This window comes from Vitis riparia, chromosome 16 (assembly GCF_004353265.1).
Source record: "Vitis riparia cultivar Riparia Gloire de Montpellier isolate 1030 chromosome 16, EGFV_Vit.rip_1.0, whole genome shotgun sequence".
In the NCBI taxonomy this organism is placed as follows: Eukaryota; Viridiplantae; Streptophyta; class Magnoliopsida; order Vitales; family Vitaceae; genus Vitis; species Vitis riparia.
In genome coordinates, this window is record NC_048446.1 from 10,304,332 (window position 1) to 10,325,376 (window position 21,045).

A 21,045-nucleotide genomic window follows, 5' to 3' on the forward strand; every position below is an offset into this window, starting at 1 on the left:
TGAAAACACAATTCTCCCGTTAATAAATGTGAGAGACGCATGGAAGTGGGGACTCTGAAAGGAGCAAGAGAAAAGGATGTAGTAAAACCAGGCACAAATGAATGGCTATAGTCCAGTTGTCTGATCTCATTCTTCAATGGGAGTATTGTGTTTTGGGCCCAGCTGGGCCCAAAAATTAACATTTCGTCCATATATCATGCATATTTAAGCCTAAGACCCAAACAAAATATGAAAATTAAGATGAAGGATATTATCCTTCATTAATCCCTAAAATACCCTTAACCCTTATATAGCACAAGTGAGTGTGAATTTCAATTTTTTGTGTTTTTTTTTCTCTTTTCTATTCCCTGTTAAGTATTACTCATTTCTAACTTTTTTTTTCTTCCAATCTATATTTCTATTTTATGTCAAATAAAAAGCAATAATGTTTTTTTGTTTTTCATTTTTAAAGATACTGAATCTTTTTGCTCTTATTATAAGCAATGATAAAAATTTTAGGATTTTTCATCCAAATATTTTTATTTTTTTGCATTTATCTTTTAGTTTAATTTTCATTTTTTATTTTAAATTTATATTATCCTTTCATTTATAATTTTCTCTTATTTTTAATTATTTTTTATATTTTCTACATTAACCATATTTTAAAATTTTTAAAAATTGACTATCACTTTACTTTATTATATATATATATATATATATATATATATATCCTTTTAGCATTTTAATTTTTAATGTTTTTATTTTAAATTTTTTTAAAAATAAATTTATTGAAAAAAATGACTAAGATATGAAGTTCTAATATTATATTAATAATTTTTCTTATCTAGATAGACTAATGCAAAGTATTTTTATTCACAACAAGAAAATTTTCAACACAATTTTTTAGTGAAACTTTAGAAATTAAATTTCAAATAAAATATATTATATAAAATTTTATCTAAAAATGATTGAAAGTGATATTTAATTTTTTTTATTGACTTTCAAACTTATCTAATTTTTTTTACTTGAAAGGTAATAGAATATGTTTACAAAAAAAAAAGTTAGTTTATCATTTTTTAAATAAATGAGTATAAATATATTAAAAGAATTAAAGATAATCCTTGTAAATTTTTTGATAAATATGATTATAATTTTAAATATAGATTCATTTGGATTAAATTTCACCAAAAAAAAAAAATAGTGGAAAGAAAGAGCATTGCTAAAACTAAAAAAACAAATATGCAATTACAAAATTTTGATGACGAAATTTAAAAATAAAATTCGAAACAATTCTTGAGTGAGAGAATTTGAGTGGGGAAAAATATTTGAGTAGAAAAAAATGGGAAAGTTTTTCAAAATCATTTAAAATCCTTAACAAAAAGTAGTCTTGTACATCCTTGTACAATTAATAAATTTGTCTTGTACAGTTAGTGTAATACCCTTGTATAATAACTCAAATTTCATACATCATCTCATGAATATCTGACAATAGGTCGGTTAACCATGTTTGCATTAGTTTGGTTTTAAAAAAGAAAAAAAATTATTGTATAATTTTGTTTTACAATCATCATAAGTAAGGTACCTATTCAAATGACCATATACAAGTTAGATAAAGTGCATGAGATGAATGTATGCTTAACCAATGTGTGTAAAGGATGTCATTTATCCTCGGTTAGGGAAAATAAGCAAACAAGTTTTTTAGAATCACTTAAAATCATTCACAAATAATAGTCTTATACACCCTTATACAATTAGTATATTTGTCATGTACACTTAGTGTAAATACCTTGTACAGTGATTCAAATAAAACGTTATTTTATTTTATTTTCAATACAAAATGTAATTAAAAATAAGACAAAGAAATTACTTAAAAACTATTATTTAAGCCAAGTTTATTTATTTATTTCCTTTTATTTTTGGAAATAAAGAAAAAAGAATAAAAAAAATTATTTAACCATAAGAAATATGAATATAAGATCAGTTAGAAAATACCAAATTTATTTATTTATTTTATTTTATTTTTGGAATTAAAAAATAAAAAATAAAAAAATTATTTAACCATAAAAAATATTGATATAAGATATGTTAAAAAATAAAAATAACCCCAAATTTATTTATTTATTTCATTTTATTTATTTAAATTAGAAAATAATTTATTTTAATAGATTAAAATGTGCACAATTGATTTATTACTTTGTTAATTATGGATATATTAAAATTTTCTATTAGACAAAAAATAAATAAAGAAAATAAAATTAAAAAGAGTAATGAATATTTATAATTTAGTTATTTAATTATTTTTCATGTAAAAGATAGTCTCATAAAAAACATATAATTGATCAATTTCTTTGTTTAATTATAAACATACTATTTTTATTTTATTTTATTATTAAAATAACTAATGGAAAAAATAAAAATGGATAATCAATGAATTTAATTCTTTTTATTATTTTCATATAAATAATAGTATTAAACAAGGTTTTCAATTTTTATTTTTAAAAATAGTTTTTATTTTTTAATTAAATGTTTTTTCAAAAATAAAACATAAAAAATATAAATCATATTACCATTTTTTAGAAAGTATTTTTTAAAATAGTTTTTGAAGATAATTTTTCTTTATTTATAATTTAAAATAGAAAATAATGTTGATTTTCAATTATTTATATATATATAAAAAAAATAAAAACAATGAAAAATCCAAATTGTTAAAATAGAATTATTATGGTTGCATGAATAGTGGTGCAATAAAGACAAAAAAGGTTTATGTGAAAGATCATTGGGTATTTTTTGTCCATCACTATTTTATATCTTTAAAAGATGATATATAGAAATTTGAAGGATATATTGGTCTTTTAATATCTTATATCATTTCCATCAATTACGAAAATTATATGGACCAAATGTTAATTTTTGGGCCCAATTGGACCAAAACACGATTCTCCCTTCTTCAATCACGTGCCAATTCGCCTTCCTTACCAACTACCAACCCTCCACATTTAATGTTTTGTGAAATTACCCTGTAGACTAAAATTTGTTTCTTTTTTTTTTTTTTTTTTAATTTTGAAAATGGGCTTAAAAACAGGCACGAAATGCAGTTTGGGGGATTCTTTTGAACCCATTGTTGCACAAACTGTCACAATTGATCTTCCATTCTTGCTGACTCTGCACATGGACCTGTGAAAAGTATAATTAAATAATTATATTAAAATTATACATAAATAATTAATCAAATTTTAATGAATTTAGTATAGGTTAAAAAAATAAATAATTGAGATATCATTTGGATACAAATTTTGTTTTAGTATTTATAAAAATAGAAAACATAAATAATTTTTTACATAATATTTTATTTTTTTATAAATATCAAACATATAAATATTAATTTTTTCTCTTGTAAAAAAAAAAAAAAAAAAGATATTGCATAATTATGTAATATAAAGAAAGAAGATTTTTTTTTTTTTTTTAACTTTGATGATTTTATTTTTATTTTTCACTTTTGATTTTTGAAAGTACTAAATGAGATGCATAATAGGAGAAACGTATGCATCTAATAAGTCAGGGGTTGCAAGTCATGACCCAAAAACTAATAAATAATAAAAATAACTGATTGCTCAAGGAAAATGAAAGCATGCGTGTAACAATTTCCAAACTCAAAGGCTTTAAATTTGCTCAGTTTTTTTATGAGACTGCACATGGATACTGAAAGTTTTTTTATGAGCTCTTCTTCTTCAATCACTTGTCATTTCACACTCTAAATAACATTAAAATCATAATATTAACACAATATCAATAATTGATCCACTTCTGTTTGATAGTGGCTCATATAGCAATTGATTTTTTTATTTTCTATTATGAGATTAAAATTATAAATAATTAACATAATTTTAATGAATTTAAGATAAATTTAAAATTTAAATATAATAAATAATTAGAATATCATTAGGATACAATTTTGATTTTATTATTTTAAAAAAAAATAGATAACATAAATAAATTTTAAATTTTTATAGATATTAAACATGATAGTATTAATTTTTCTTATAGTAAAAAATAAAAGACAAAAATGTTTATAATAATATAATATAATATAAAGAACATTGTTATGACTTTGATGAAATTTTTTTCTTGCTTCGAAAAGTAATAACTGCACTGCTCTGAAAGTAGTAGGAGAAGGGTATGGATCAAATAAATCCAGAGTAAATGAAGGGGTAGGAGTGAGAATAATAATAATAATAATAATAATAAAATAATACTGGAATTATAATTTCGTTTTTATAATTATCGAAATTAGACACATAAAGCTTTTATTTATGCCTTTTGAGGTTATGACTGTGGAACAATGAAGCCAAGTCTTGGGCTTTCAAAACCACCTTAAGTAGAAAAGAAAATAAAAAATCAATCACCTCATTTCTTTGGGCTGAACAAGTCCACTTCCATCAATTCAAAACAAACTGATATCAAGTAAAATATTGAAGAGAAGTGGCTTAACCTTCATATTTACGGAAAATAAATAGATTCCAGACTTCTGTTCAATAACACTCCCCCAATTGATGAAATTACATAAATGAATAAACTGCTTTTACTTGAAAGGCAAAAAGAAAAAACAGAAAAAAGAATGTGTCTTGCTCAAATCCATGTTAGGCTTCATCATCACTCTGAGTGGATCTCCTGAAACAGGAATTAGGGAATTGTCAGGACACTATAAAGAATTAAGATATATTAATTAGTTAAAGGTTGTGCATGAGAGATTTTTATACCTTGCTTAATTTTCTGGTGTTTTGATGCCATCAATATATATCTTTGAGACATGAGAGATTTTATGCCAATCTTCCCCTGTCGTTTTCTTGCATCTTTCAGCCAATTGAGGGCATTCTTCAATGACAAGTCTGTCAAGGGATGTGAGGTTGCGCATCCACTCTGGCAATGCCTCCAACTTTGGTAATTTTCCAAGCAACAAAACTCGTAGATTCCCGAGCCTTGGAACGTGGTCTTCCCCATTTCCATCCAGTGAATTAAGCCTTTTGCAATCGAAAATCACGAGACGCTCTAACGAGGGCAGTTGTTTCATGCTAGGTGCCAAAATCTGCAAACTCCTACAACCGTCAATAACCAATGACCGAAGGGCAGTGAGGCTTTGCGTCCCTTGAAGCAGAAATTCTAGATTTTCACATTTGAAAATCCTTAAAATACGAAGAGATTCCAGGCGTCCTATCCCTATCAAAGCCCTCTGTTTCATGGTGATCCCTAATTGCCTCAAACTGATGAGGTTCCCAAACTCCTTGGGCAGATTCTCGAATCCCTCACATCCTTGAAGCAACAACGTTTGCAGATGAAACAACTTGCATACTGAATTTGGAAGTTTCTTTATCTTCTTATTCCACATGAGGTTGAGAAGTCTGAGATGCTTTAGATTACTGATAGAATTTGGCAATGTGTCAAAGTTTGAACCCGATAAATCTAGCGTCTTAATGCATTTGAACTTTGAGATGCAAGCTTTAAGAAATGGTTCACCACGTGATGTCTCCCATACAAAAGGGAAATAAATTGTACGAATGTCGTTAAGCTCACCAACAACTCTTAAGATTTCTTTCTCATCCAAATCATAACTAAATGACACATGGCGAACCATTCTAGAGACAGTTTGGCTTACACAATCTATGACAGTGCACTCAGTTTGTGATATGAATGATGCAAGATCATGCATCAGATCATGCATTTTAAATGTAAAATAATAATGACGATCTTCAAAGTCTTGAAAGAAGGATCTCGATAACATTTCTTTAATATATCTGTTTCCGATGTCGTCCAACTCTTGCTTCTTTTTGGATGATTCAATGAGCCCTTGTGCGCTCCACATGTCAACCAATTGTTCATTAGTAAGCACACGATCCTTGGGAAAATTTGAGCAGTATGCAAAGCAACATTTTAAGTAAGAGGGCAATTGTTCATAACTCAACCTTAAAGCAGGTAAAATATCACCTTCCTTTTGTTCTAATTTCCATATGTCATTATCTCTCACATATAACCAATCCCTTGGCTCAAATTTGAGAAAAGTAGGCTCCCCAAAGTCCTTGCCGCCAAAGGAACTCCATTACACTTCTTTACAATGTCGTCCCCAATTTTTACAAGGTTTGGATGTTGTTTCTCTTGCCCTTCATCAAATGCCCATTTTAGAAACACAGACAGACAATCGTCATGGGGAAGACCCTCTAAAATATATGCTTGAACAGTGCCCATGATCGAAGCCACCGGATGACCCCGCGTTGTTACAACAATTTTATTGCCCTTTGCACCATTCATTAACAAAGTTTTGAGTTCAATCCATTTTTGGCGATCCTCATTCCACATATCATCCAAGACGAGAAAAAAATTTTCATTTCCTAGAGTAGTACGAAGAACAGTTTGTGATTGCTCCAGATTCAATTCATTATACTTTAACAAACCAGTACCACTCCCCCCTTCCACAGTAGTTTTGATTGAATTAATAATATCTATAATCACCTTTTCATATCAAAGTCATCGGAGACACAAACCCATATTCTTTTCTTAAAATGCCCAACTACCCACGGATCATTATACACTAGTTTAGCAAGAGTAGTCTTTCCAAGACCTCCAAGACCAACTATGGGAATGACTGAAATACGCTCATCATCATCACTTGAATTCATCAAAAGCTCTAAAACTTTTTCTTTATCCTTATCTCTTCCGATAACATCGGAAGCATGCACAAATGAGTGGGTCTCCCTGTACACCATAGGAGCCCTCTCCATACAAGTCTGTAGATTGAATTGAGCCCTATCTGCTGCAATGCCATCCAACCTCTCCCTCACCTCCTTGATTCTATGGCCCATTTTAAGGCTAAATGGAAGCGGATTTGAAGATGAAAAGAAGCCAAGTACCTTTGTTTTAAGGCTGCCATGACTCACCACTTGGCGCTGCAAAGCTTGGTACTGCAATTCATCGAGCACATCTTCCACATCATAGCACACATGCTTGAGCTTTCCCAACCAATCACGTAGCTGTCGACCCTTCCACTGCTTCTCCTCAGCATCCAGGAGGACGGATTTGATAGCGGTTAAGGTGGCTTCCAGCTTTTGCAGTTCAGTCTTGACGCCCCATGCTAAGCCAATTTCTTGGAGAGTGACAGAGCCGATCTTCCCCAGAACGTTGTCTGCAATGCTAAACATAAACGATTCAGCCATGGTGTTGAAGTTGTTGATGACTGCTCACTGCTCAGCGCTTGCAACTCCCTTCCAAAATCTTATCCACATTTCAAAATCAGCATCCCTTATTGGAATCAAACTCGGCCACTCCATATGTGCCTCTCCCTTCCAAAGTCTCATCCACGTACACTTCAAAATCAGCGTACAATGTTTCTGCCTCCGGAACATCCGAGCCCAAAAAGGTGGGCCACATGTAAATGGGCCGGCCCACTCAATATTAGCTCCAGAAATTCCAGTTTGGGCTTCCAATGAATCAACCCTACCTCAAAATCAGCCTCTCCTTTTTTTTTTTTTTTTCTCTCTTTGGTTTTTTAAGAAATATTTTTCTAATATATATATATAGATATATATAAATGATATTTAGATTAGTAACTTAAATAAATGAATCAAATTATTAGCTTATAGTATTGTATTCCATACCAAATTTTGCATTATGCCATTTGTTATGTAACCGTGTGATAGAAAATTATGGGAAAAGTGTGGATCCCAATAACATCATCTGTTAATCAAATAATAATTTATTCATGACAACATGGCTTCCAGCTTTTTCAGTTCAGTCTTGACGCCCCATGCTAAGCCAATTTCTTGGAGAGTGACAGAGCCGATCTTCCCCACAACGTTGTCTGCAATGCTAAACAAAAACGATTCAGCCATGTTGTTGAAGTTGTTGATGACTGCTCACTGCTTAGCCCTTGCAACTCCCAATATAAATGAGATGATCAGAAATCATCTTTGCAAATTTGCAAGTTGTTGATGACTGTTCAATAATCCATGAAATACACTTTATGTTTTTAAAAATACTTTCAAAATTATAATTTTCTATATTTTAAAAAGGAAAAAAAACAAGCAACATGTATCAAACATCAACTAAATTTAAGCTTTTATCTCTTCTCATTGGCTATTTGGAGCTTCAAATGAATGCTTTAGCATTTGTTTTTTCCTTCCATAACTCTTGTGATCACTTTCCCCCGATTCCTCTATCCTCACTTGAACATACATTAATGCTCTAAAAAAAAAAAAAAAGATTTATGTTTTATTTATATGTTGACAATTTTGTTTCAATTTATGTTTGATCAAAGTTTTTTTAGACTAATTAATGAATGATCTCTTTAAACTGTGCTAATTGATTAATAAGAGCTCAATTAGACTAATTAATCAATTATGATCCTTGGACTTAAGTTCACTCAAGTCACTTAAGCCAAAGGGAAGTCTATAAATATGATCTTTACTCTTACATTCACTATTCCCTCTCATATATTCCAAAGAGAGAGAGAATCATAGCCTCCACCCTCCCATATTTCCACCATTTGAGTGCCAAGTTTCAAGGACAAATCATCAAGTAGAATATTACTGAGTTTTCAAGACCATCTACGGATTTGTAACAATCTTCACCAATAGGAGTTGATCAACGACATCTTGATCTTGGTAAGCACACTAAACCTATAATCTAGATCCAAAAAATTGATACTAGTAAGAATTTTTTATACACGCCTAAATTTTTGCCCTATCACAACTCTACATAAAACAACCAATGGTTGATCAATTACTTCAACAAAATTAAACCCTCAAACATTTCGACCATCTTAATGAAAATCACAGAAAAAAGAATGAAAGTGAAAAAGAATCCAATAATGTATGAAAAAAATTACTATTTTCCCCTTTTTTGTTGGAGGGAGGGGGACGTACAAATTTGCTTAAACTAATTACAGCCACTTTTTTTTTTATTTCAACAACCCTTGCAAGTATATATACCTTTTATATGGTCATAATCTGAACCGAAAGTTCTGTTGCACAATAGTCATTGCCAAATTAGTCAGCTAAGATGTTTCCCATAAAAAAGTACATAAACATCACAAGATACAGAAACAGCACAAGATAGAAACCATAATTACATCTATCTATGGACATTATCAGTAATAAAATTACGCTAGTTATTTACAAATGACAAACAGTCAGTGCATGTTGTCGGAGACCATGGAATCATCTACAGGTTTGGGTCCACCGCAAGATCGAGAAACCGATTCAAACAGTTTCTCAATCTCCGGCGCACACCTTGTGAAAGTTCGGCTCCAAAAGTTGTATCTTGAATTCTGCTAACACAAAAAGGAGAGAAATTCATTAACTATTTTTAGAGAAAAAACGTGTGTGGACCAGATAGAAAGAAGAAAAAAAGAATCATCAAATTAATTACCTTGATGAGCTCGATAAAAGTGATGAGAAGGCCCCATGGGTGGGGTCTATTTACAATCAGGCGTTCCAGCAAAACTCTTGTAATTTGCTCCTGGATGATTTCCTGCACCATCAGAGGTTGAGACTATAAGAAGTGATCATGTCCCGTGGGAGGGTGTTGGAAGTCGGGGGAGTCTCACCTGGCTTGCCTCCACAAACAAGTAGAGAAGAACAAAGGAGAAAAAATGTGTGTGGTTGTTGGGATAGCGCAGCTGATTTGCAATGGCATTAAGGAAGAGGTAACGCCCTTCTGTATCAAGCTCCGCAATCAGAGTCTGGAAGATGTCCATGGCAGAACCCATCAAATACAACTCCAGCGGACCATTGTGGGCCATCTGCTGTGCAAGTGGAGGCGAGCTTTTTGTTTGTAATTGCTGGATGGTCTGCAATACATACATCCACTTGGAGATTAATAAACCAAAGAGAATATCTCAATAATACGAAGAGAACCAACGGTTTGTTACTTAACCAAAACTTACAAGGTGAGAGAGAGAAATAAAAAAAATAAAAAAATAAAAAGGGAGGGGGGGCAGGGGGCACATTACCTGCATTCCCACATAAAGGACACGGGAGTTCATCAAGGGCACATTGTACCGGGTCCCAGCTTGTGCTGCCTCATTTTGGGGCAGAAGCAATCTCTGCTTTAGATCGGGCAAGAATGAAGATCCCTGATGCCTTGTCTACAAAATAAAGCCAAGGATTATATTATACTATGAATAAGAAAAGAATTATATATATATTTCGTCATAATTTTTTAATGATGAATAACTCTTGGCACACACACTTATATATATTTTGTCATAATTTTTTTAATGATGAATAATTTTCGGCAATAATGTTCCATCACAAAAAATAAAATTTTAAAATTATAAAAGTATTTACTTTTTTATAATAAAATTCTTTGTCATGACAGTATTTATTTATTTTATTATAACGATAAGACTCGGCCACAAAAAATAGTAATTTTTTTAATTTTATCTTTGGTTACTTATTTTAGATCAACTATTCTATATCACAAATTACATATATAGTTGGTGACAAATATGGTATGACATAAAAGTATTTATTATTAAAAGCATATATATTTCAGTCCACATAACTATTAGATTTTCTAAAAATTTCCTATACTTCAAATCTCAAATTTCTTTTATTTTTTAATTTTCTATCTTTAGATTTTTAAAGGTAATATTATTTCTTGTCAAGAAAATCAAAGAAGTTAAAGCAAAAGAAAAAAAAAAGTAAATTCAAAATTGGATTACTAATGAAGTTATATAAATTATGAAATATCATATCAACGTTAATGAAATGATATATTGTAGACCCCCACTTGGGCCTCATTCTTCATGCAGCTTGTCTTGCCACGTGGAGGAGCTTTGAGAGACCACTTGTCTGCTCGTGGATGGCTGCTGGGAATCAGAGTAGTGGAATTGAGGAGCGAGTGAGAGTTTGACACATGGCATGGAGATATTCTAAAATCCTCAGGCCGTTATGGAGGAGCGTCTGGCAGCTGCAGAGGGGGGTAGGTTGCTTTTTGGACGTGTTTTTTGAGAGATATTGCAGCGTTTCTGTTGGAGAAAAAAAAAAAGGGTTTTTGGGTTACAGAGAGTAGAGAGGTGATGCTTAGGGGAGAGCTGGCCGTTGGAGATATTTTGAGGAGAAGGAGACCTCTGGGAGGGGTTTTGAGGGGCAAGTCTTGAGAGGAAAGGTGAGTGAGGCAAGCTAAGCAAAACAGAGCATGTTTCTGGAGAGGAAGGAGTGACATTCTTGAGAAGCAAGCTGAGGAAAACCAGAGGAAATTAAAAAGAAAACAGAGGGAAGAAAGGGAGCACCCTCAGGTACGTTTGCTAGACCACATTTTAATTGTCATTGATATCTTTTGTTTTGCTGTGACTATGTGATGAAGTATCCATACTTTGTTCTTCAGTGGAAATTTGTTTTAAAGTAATTTGTTTCCTTTATACCTCTCATTTTGGATATTTGAGTGATATCTTTGAGATCTTCGTTCCCTTTGGTTTTTCCCATCCATGCATAAACCCATTAACTCCAATATGAAATGGAGCTCGGGTCGGTGTCTTCTTTGGTTCAGTTGCTACTTTGTTTTTGTGCTTGCTCCTTTGCTGTTTTCCCCTGTTCTTGGTGCTCTGCCATGGTGAGTATCAGATTTCTCATCTCTACCTAAAAGAGTAAAGCATTGCCAGAGGAAATCTGGTTTGGGGTGCGTCTGAAGGAGCTTAGCATCAGAGTCTCTAGTAGATATCTGGACAAGGAAAACAGATGAGATTGCTCAGATCGTTTAAGTCGATGAATTTGTTGAAGTTGCAGATTCTGCCTTGTGTGGATCAGTAGCAGTATATGGGTGTCCCTGATGCAATCTGTTCACTAGCTGCTAGTTGACTTGCCTCTGGTCCATTGTCCATCCTTTGGATAACTGATTGAGGAGTTTGTGATCCATGACCGGAGTGCTCCTAGAGAAAATGAATTCCATGAGATCAGCAGCCCTAGGGTAAGATTTGTTCACCCAGATCTTTCAGAGAGAATTTGCACAGAATAAAGTAAGCAAAGCTATCCTCAAGATGCCGGCGGCGAAACGCCTTCGCCATCATCGAAGCGCCAGTCCAACCATACCCATCAAGATCTTTTGATATGGCACACTACTCCAAATGTCTTGTATCATGGACTGCTTATGATGGAGTATAACTGATGGAAATTGACCGAGTTTTACGTCCTGGTGGCTACCGGGTACTGTCTGGGCCATCAATAAGTTGGAAATTCAGACCTCTTTTCTAGCTCCGGAAACGGTGTGGGAGAACCTGGGTCCAGGCTGTTGGTTTTTACCCTGGAAATGAGGGTTTCTTTGTTACAGTTACAAGCATTTCGTTGGGATAGTTGGAGCTGCGTCAACTGCAATGACTGCCCTCCAGGAGACTGCATGATTCAGATTGACCAGAAGAATGAGGCCATCCTCTTGCCTGTCTATGGGTAACACAGACGCTCCTCAATCATAAGGTTGCTGTAAGACGAAAATCACAGCATCGGACTCACAACGTCCACTCCCTTTCCTTGCGGCTGAGACGCTACCTTTGTAATAATGGGTAGTAGCAAAATAATAATTTAGAGGTTGAGAAGTTGGGCAAGACGTCCTCACGTACAGCAAACTTTCAGAGGTCACGTTCACAGGCTTGATCATCTTCCATAAACAGCAAGCAGCATGACAGTCGTTTATCTATCCTTGAGTACATGAAGCACCATTGTTTCTCCAACATCAAGCCCATGAATGCCATCCAAAACCTTCATGCCTCCTAAGCTCACCATTTCATTCTTCATAGTCTTCCACACCTATCACCATTTCTTTAATATCCTTTGACCCACTTCATCTTTCATCCTTCCACCTTTCATGCCAACCATACTCATTTCTTACTCGTACTCACAGGAATCATGCACGTCTCTCTCATATCTTTCCTACTCACTCACTCTATCTTTCATCCATACACCCTTAATCACGCCCTCTCATACCAGTCTCCGCTTCAAAACTTAATCGACACCTCAATTGTGATGAACACTGGTTCGGACGATCACCCTCGTGGAGTATCCCGTTAGTTGCTACCGGTGTGTCAAAACAGCTGCGTGTAACCTTGGCTCGGTACTGATGTGCAGCGTGACAGCACATGGGTATATAATAAGATTCACCATGAGATCAGTCCGCTTTTGCAAGGCTCATTCCCCATCTGATCATGGTGACAATAGAGGAAAGTAAAAGTTGTGAACGTCCAGTTAAGGATAATATTGAAGTGGGTGATGCCCCATCCTCAAAGGTTCTTCATGCGAATGAGTTGGACAGTGGTGATAATGAACAGCCAACATCTTTGAATGCAACAGCAAAGGAATTGCTTCCTATAACAGCAGACATGATGGTACGGCTCTCATATGGGTCTAATAGCAGAGGTCACAGATTGCTTGAATTCTGTTTCATCTTCTGGGGTTGATTTTCAAGAAATCTCATCGAATTGTGGGCAGCCCGAGTCTAAGTACACGGAGAACTATAACAGCGATGCTAGTTCTGTCAAATCTCTAATTAATGGGCCAAGTGAACACCTGAAGACTGCGGCATCACCGAAGGATGAATCCATAATTGTCATTGACACTTCCAAGTTTTTGAATGAGGAAGACTTTGAGGGTAAAGATGAAACATCCTCATCAAATCAAGTTCAGATTAAAGATGAAAATTGGGAGACCCGATTTCCTAATACAGATGCTGGCATATGGTGATATTGCACTGTTTGTGTATGACAGTCCTGATGAATCCTTATGGAAGAGAGCAGCTGAGTTACTTGTGGAAGTCGCTAGTCATGGTGAAAATACTAGCTGTGAGGTGCCTTGCCTCATTGTTGCAACAAAAGATGATTTGGATCCTTATCCGCATGGCAATTCTCACTTGCATGCTGAGCCCACTCATACGTACATCCAATTGCATGGCCACCATTGGCATGCCAATTTTAGTGGCCATGTGTCACTTCCCTTTATTTCTCTCATCTTCACCATTCTTGGTTTTGGAAATAACTTTTTCCCAAGTCTCTTTCTTTGCATAATTTTCCAGTTTTTTTGGATCTTTCTTTTAAATGATTTTTGACTCCCATTTTCCAAATAATTTCCCTTCTTCAAATCTTCATCCTTAAAGTTTTCAAATCCCAAAAATCACACTTTTAATAGAATTTTGTTGCCATTTTCTTCGGCACTCAATTTTCATAACTTTCATGTTTTTTTTTTAATGTTTTAAAAGTAAGCAAGAATTAAATTCCGTAATTCCGAATAATGGAATTTATGGAATTAATTCATGCTAAAATAAACGGGCTTTGGTGGGGGCCCCACATATGTGACTGATCGATTGATTGACTGACTGATTGACTTAATTGCCATGCATGATTGATTTTTATTCTACTCTATGACATGCTCGAAATTATTTCTTAATTGTGCATTAACCCTCCACTTGATAGCGCATATTGGTTCGCCACCCAGGTACGTATTTTCTCGCATCATGGTCACTCCTTATGCTTGTTTCTAATTCTCATACGTGCATGATTGATTTGAGTATTCATTGATTTTCTCATTGGTTGCCATGTCAGCTTCATTTTATTAGTAGAAACCCGACTTTAGGGACTTAGAGGGGTACTACGGTCTTTACCGTACCTTCCCGATAAGTAACCTGACCCCCGAACCCGATCCGGTTTTTCGTAGATCACCTTTTCCAAATAAGGAGTCACACTTAGGGTTTTTCTTTCTTATTTTGTTTACCCTTTTAAAAATAAAACAAAAATAAGTGGCGACTCCAAGTCCTTTTTCAAACAATAAATAAAATCATTTTTCAAATTAAATAAAAATCGAGCTCGCCATCGAGTGGGAAACGCATGAGCCGAAATGCGGGGTCCACATATATATGTATATAGGATTCTCAATAAATTTGATGTTATTTAAGTGCTAAAACATTTTTAATTAGGTAATTATGAGCAATTAGGACATCTAAATAAAACCAAACTCTATACAATTAGTTTATTGTTTGGTTTTTGGCTATTATCGTTTTATTTATTGTTAGTTGTTGTCTTAGGTGGCATTTGTCTTTTTACTTAATTCTAAATAGAACCTTAATGCTTAATAGTATCAAATATTAGGTTATTTGTTTTTGTAGTATTTATTTTTATTAAGTATTAAAAAGTAAAAAAAAAAATTAAAACCAATATATTATTTTTTCTATTTAGAAAAAGCTACATATTTTGGCTTTTTCTATTTAATAAAAAGTTTATAATAAGACATGAAAAAGTAGAAAAACAAATAACTTAAATTCTAAAAACAAATTGATTTCAACAAAAAGCCAAAAAAAAATAAACACTACCTTAGTGATCATTGTCATTCGTCAATATTGACTTTTTATCCACAACTAGACGGTCTTTAAGAATGGATAAACCAAAGAAAGAAATCAAGAGTCTAGTATTGTAGTTGAAAATATAACCAAGTTTGAGGATGAAATTTGATTTAACATATATATATGAGAAGAAGCCTTCAATTTTGTGTTGTGATAGTGCTGAGGTTGTTCTACCAAAACTTAAGTTGATATGCCCCACTTCCCTTGTAATAAATGAAGTTCAGGGGTCTGCCATATTTTACTTAATGCTTACTTTTATCTATATATCTAATGTTGTTTTGCTAGACTTTTTGTGCTTCTTCTTTGCGCTTCTCTTTTCTTCAATGAGTTTTTAGTTTCCCCTTAGAAAATAACTAATCCTTTTATTTTGGGATCTCAAATGTTTTTTGAATGTATAATCATCGTCGTTTGATCAAAATGATATTTAATTTCATAACTAATAAAACATAGACACATAGATATATTATATAATGAGTAAAATGAATATCGATTGTGATCAAACTTCTTTTACTTTATCATTTTGTACTAAGAAACTTCCCAAATGATTGTGTTTGATTTAATAATTTTATTGTTGTCTTTCCTTTAAGTGTGTAGTCCAAAATTAGGATGAAGGTATAGACATTGCCTTTTTTATTCAAAATATATGTTATAGACATTGCCTCTAAGTTTTATATTCATTTATATTGAAATGATATTACTCCCTTTGGTTCTTATCATCTTCATTCTTTTTAGGTACATTGGATTTGCCTTATAGTTTCCTTCATTTGAGATAAACTACAAATGTTGCTCCTATTAGAGAAATTTCTAATGATTTTTCCCTCATTTGAGAGCACTATCGTTCTTCATTCTCTTTTTTATTCATACACATAAGCTAATTGTCAATGCATTTTATTCTACTCCTTATTATATCCTTGTTAAAATGTGTTTGTTTTTGTGTGTGGTCTTTTAAATTTGTGGAAGTTTTAATTAATTAATATTCAACTTCTTGTGTTATGTGTATTGACATTATGTAAATTATGAAATGCATTTAATAAAGGAATTTTTGGTGTTTATTAAGTTTACATAGATTGTTTGAGTGAAAATTTAGTATTTTCTAAAATTATGAAATTTGCTTCAATGGTGAAACCTGATACTACAAAAATTATTAAATATGATATAATAATAGGTATAAGATTCATAACATCATTTACTAGAAGGAATTGAACGGGATGACCTCTGATTTTAGCTTAATATGTTAAAAAATATCCCATGAGAATCATCAAAATAAAGATCCCTTGATTTATTAAAAAAGAGTCTCATTGATTGGAATGTTCTTCTTGGATAATCAACCTATATTACATGATCTAAATGACCGTTTTACTTTTATGCTAATTTTGTAACTATTAATTTACTCAAGTTTATTTGGGTATTGATAGGAGAATCAAGCTCACTTGTAATTTACTTAATTATGATCTCTTGAAAGTTATATGATCTAGTATGGATAACACCTAAAGGGGATGAATCAGTGTTTGAACCCTTTTTAGCCCAAAAAAAAAAAAAACTTAAATGATTAACTATCACTTTTTAGATTAGAGATACTTAAAAAGTAACCAACACACAAGAGGCAAACATTTTTACATAGAAACCATCCACACAAATGTGTGGATGTAAAAACCAAGGGGTCAAAGACCTCAAATTGACAATCCAATATGTGAAAGTATAGTACACAATTTTACCTAGCAGAAGTTACTCCTAAAACTTACTCCTTGGTACCTAAAATCCACTTTCATCCGCCACGCAACACCTCATGTGCTTTTAGAAGATCTCACCTTAATGCTTAAGGGGATACAAATCTCTTTCACAACACAGCAAAAGCAACTACAAGCTTCTTTAAGAGTTTAAGGACAAGAAGAAAAATTAGGTTTTTTTCAACTCAGAGCATCCCATCAAAAACTTGTTTATGCAAGGTATATATAGGCCTAGGAATATAATAGACCAAATCTAAAAAATTCTAAAAATAGAACTTTTTAACCCAGAAAAGACATATCTCTAGAATTCTAGAGAATTCTATCACAAATGCTCAAGCACCCTTTGAGCACTTGAGTGCTCCTAGGAGGGCTTGAACACTCTTTCCGGGGATTTTCAAAACACTTTTAAAAACTTTTCACTTAGTTTTAAAAAACTTGATCTACACCATGCCTTACCAAACACCAATTTGCCTTTCCTGAGCCTTTCTTTATTTACCTATGTAATCCCAATTGATCAAGCAACAACCTCGAGTCTCAAATGGAAAGCAAGACACAATCTAGAGAAAATTTCTAATGTTAAAATAAATGGGAAAAAATTTCCAATATTAAACCACATAAGCTAACATACCAACAATCTCCCTCTTTGGAAATTTTGTGATAAAATATAGATTACATAAGCCCCCTCCCCCTAGTACTCTCAAATAAAGTTAACAAATCTCTCAATAACTCTCGTCTAAACCAGTTCATTTTCTAACATGCAAATGATGATAAACCACATCCAAAGGTGAGCAATACCTCAATACTTGTAACTTGCACACACCAACAAATAAAATACCCAAGTAAAGTAATTTGTCGAAAAAAAATATATAACTCATTAATTCTATCAAATTATGATAAGAGTGAAAAGGTAAATGAATGTGAGTCATGCATACAATGGATATCTAACAAGCAATCAACCAACCAATCAATAACAATCTTCCTCCTTTTTGTCACAAAAATGACAAAGAGAATGATAAAGCAAGAAAAAAAAATAGGGAAAAAAAAAAGATAATGGATGTAAATTGATATCTACATATGATCAAAAGGTTTTAGATACAAAAGATAAAAAAAAAAGTACATCCAGACCAACAAATATAAGATAAACCGAGCTAAGGAGACTTTAGTGCAAAAAGAAACTGATTCACATAAGCATAGAACAACCAAAACTCCAAATCAGATGAAGTTTACAGAGTTGGAAGCACTCTGAGACATCAACCATAAGGCAAGGATTGAGGCCTTAAAAGCAAGCATCTATATGCTTCATGAACTTGCGATGGTGTGTGTCCACATGAGTACTTGATGCATCTATCCACAAGTGAAGCTAGTTAATAGAATCTATCAATTATAAAAGCCTAAACTCATCACAAACAAGGACCAAGGAGCAAATGATGATCATGAAGAGCTTGCTCTCTCATGATTATTACACCCTCTAGGTATGGGTTTTAGGTGCTCATCACTCAACTCAACAGGTGGATCCTACTCCATCACATAGATCTCCTCCTCCTCCTGAATGACCTTCAAAGCAATCGAGGCAAACATATGGCTAACATGCTTAGACCATGAACTCTTGCTGATGAGAGCATGCGGTCCAAGCATACCTAGCTACTAAGCAGTCTCAAAACTAAATCAACTAGGATGTGGGAGACAACCAGAATGAAAGGAAGGCTTCCAAGATGAGACAACTCACGGTATGTAGCCATGATGTAAAAGATAACCTAGGCGATATCTATCGATTACCCAAAGGGAATGGCATAGATGAAACAGGCGACCGACCCACAAATCTATGTTTGATAGAGGAGTTTTGAAAAAGGTATATAAAAAGTGACGCAAAAGGCTTCCAACCTCTCTCGCTGAAAATAGTTGGAAGATCAGTGTCACAAAAAGTGCTCAAGACGATAGCCCACTTGATCTCAATTCTATGAACAAAGAATTGAGCACGGTATCACTCTCAAGACACCATAAAGAAGAAACACTCAATTGAAAGATCATCAAGGTCAAGGGGATGGCTATGGTAGGCTCATGGAATAAAGGGGTAGGAGATGACTCCTTAGGATGCCCATGACTCGACACACTTAGCCTAGAGTGAAAAATGAAGACACATGAAAATCTAGAAGCTACTTGGTAAAAATGAACCATTAGAAATGCTCAAGAAGAAAGCAACAACACTCTTACAAAGTTGGAACAAGTGAAAACCAAACCAAAAAAATGATAAAAGACAAGTAGACACCAAGAAAGAGCGTAGGAAATGATTGGGGATAGAGGAAATGAACACAACAAGGTGTTGAAATACATTTTATAGCCTTTAGCATGCACAAGAGCACTCCAAGTTAGATTAGAGCTCAAGCACTTTGAGCGCTAGAAGGGCGTTGGAAGCAAATTTGAGTCACTGAGCTCTCGAAGGGTGCTAGAAGCCCTTAAGAGTGCTTGAGTACTATAAGGAGCACTTAACCTCTCCATTCCTATCATCAAGCTCTAATCTCAATAATTGTCCTTTGAAGTGATGTGCGATGCCAGTTACTTTGCTATAGGAGCTGTTATTGGGCAAAGAGAAGATGGAAATCCCTATGTGATTTATTATGCAAGCAAAACGTTGAATGAAGCGCAAAGAAACTACACAACCACAGAGAAAGAATTGTTGGCTATAGTTTTTGCCTTAGACAAATTCTGCGCTTACTTAGTAGGGTCTTTCATTGTGGTTTTCACTGACCACTCGGTCTTGAAATATTTGTTGACTAAACAAGATGCAAAAGCAAGGCTGATTAGATGGATTCTCTTACTTCAAGAATTCAAGCTTCAGATCAAAGACAAAAAATGAGTCGAGAATGTGGTAGTCCACCATCTGTCGAGGCTAGCCATCGCACATAATTCCCATAGTTTTCCAATTAATAATGATTTTCCAGAGGAGTCACTCATGTTGATAGAAGTCGCTCCTTGGTATGCTCATATTGCTAACTATTTAGTTACTGGAGAAGTTCCCAGTGAGTGGAAAGCACAAGATAAGAAGCACTTATTTGCAAAAATTCATGCTTACTATTGGGAAGAGCCATTCCTATTCAAATATTGTGCAGATCAAATAATACGAAAGTGTGTCCCTGAGCAAAAGCAATAGGGAAACCTCAGTCATTGCCACGAAAGTGCATGTGGAGGCCACTTTGCTTCTCAGAAGACAGCTATGAAGGTGTTGCAATTGGGTTTTTGCTGGCCATCACTTTTCAAAGACGCCCTCACCATGTATAGGAGTTGTGACAAATGCCAGAGGCTTGGGAAATTAACACATAAGAACATGATGCCTTTGAACCCCATTTTAATAGTTGATATTTTTTATGTTTGGGGCATTGACTTCATGGGACCTTTTCCTATGTCCTTTGGCTATTCCTACATCTTGATGGGAGTGGATTATGTTTCTAAATGGGTTGAAGCAATCCCGTGCAAACGAAATGATCATAGAGTTGTTCTCAAATTTCTCAAAGAGAACATCTTCTCCAAATTTGGAGTACCCAAAGCCATAATCAGTGATGAGGGTACTCGTTTTTGTAACAAGTCGTTTGAAACTCTCTTAGCCAAGTATGGGGTGAAGCATAAGGTAGCTACACCTTACCACCCTCATACTTTTGGGCAAGTTGAGTTAGCCAACCAGGAGATCAAGAACATATTGATGAAAGTGGTGAATACGAGCAGAAGAGATTGGTCTGTTAAGCTTCATGATTCACTATAGGCTTACAGAACAGCTTACAAGACCATTCTTGGAATGTCTCCTTATCGCCTAGTCTATGGCAAAGTGTGTCATCTCCCTGTTGAAGTGCAATATAAAGCTTGGTGGGCAATCAAGACTCTCAACATGGACTTGAACAGAGCCGACATGAAGAGATTTCTAGAACTTAATGAGATTGAGGAATTGAGAAATAACGCTTATATCAATTCAAACATTGCAAAA

The 21,045-nt window shown here is 33.7% G+C and overlaps 2 protein-coding genes across 5 annotated transcripts in view; both read right to left on the minus strand.

Annotated features, from left to right (window-relative positions):
• Positions 1-4,446: 4,446 nt before the first annotated feature.
• LOC117933676 (putative disease resistance protein RGA3) overlaps positions 4,447-21,045 on the minus strand; it is a 34,583-nt gene continuing 17,984 nt past the window's right edge. Inside the window, exons 1-2 of one of the 4 annotated variants that reach the window (XM_034855155.1) lie at positions 6,879-7,226; positions 4,447-4,647 (exon numbers count right to left, since the gene is read on the minus strand). In XM_034855155.1, coding sequence (XP_034711046.1) covers positions 4,630-4,647; positions 6,879-7,181 — 321 coding nt within the window. In that variant the 5' untranslated portion in view covers positions 7,182-7,226 and the 3' untranslated portion in view covers positions 4,447-4,629. Of the gene's footprint in view, positions 4,648-4,736; positions 7,227-21,045 lie in introns of those variants that run through there. The other 3 variants (XM_034855154.1, XR_004654353.1, XM_034855152.1) reach the window with 3 other exon arrangements.
• On the minus strand, positions 9,012-10,118 carry LOC117933678 (CCR4-NOT transcription complex subunit 1-like). Its single transcript, XM_034855156.1, has 4 exons — positions 9,977-10,118; positions 9,572-9,814; positions 9,394-9,495; positions 9,012-9,292 (listed from the first exon to the last, which is right to left on the minus strand). Exons 1-4 carry the CDS (start codon positions 10,007-10,009, stop codon positions 9,155-9,157), a joined length of 516 nt encoding a protein of 171 aa, XP_034711047.1. The 5' UTR covers positions 10,010-10,118; the 3' UTR covers positions 9,012-9,154.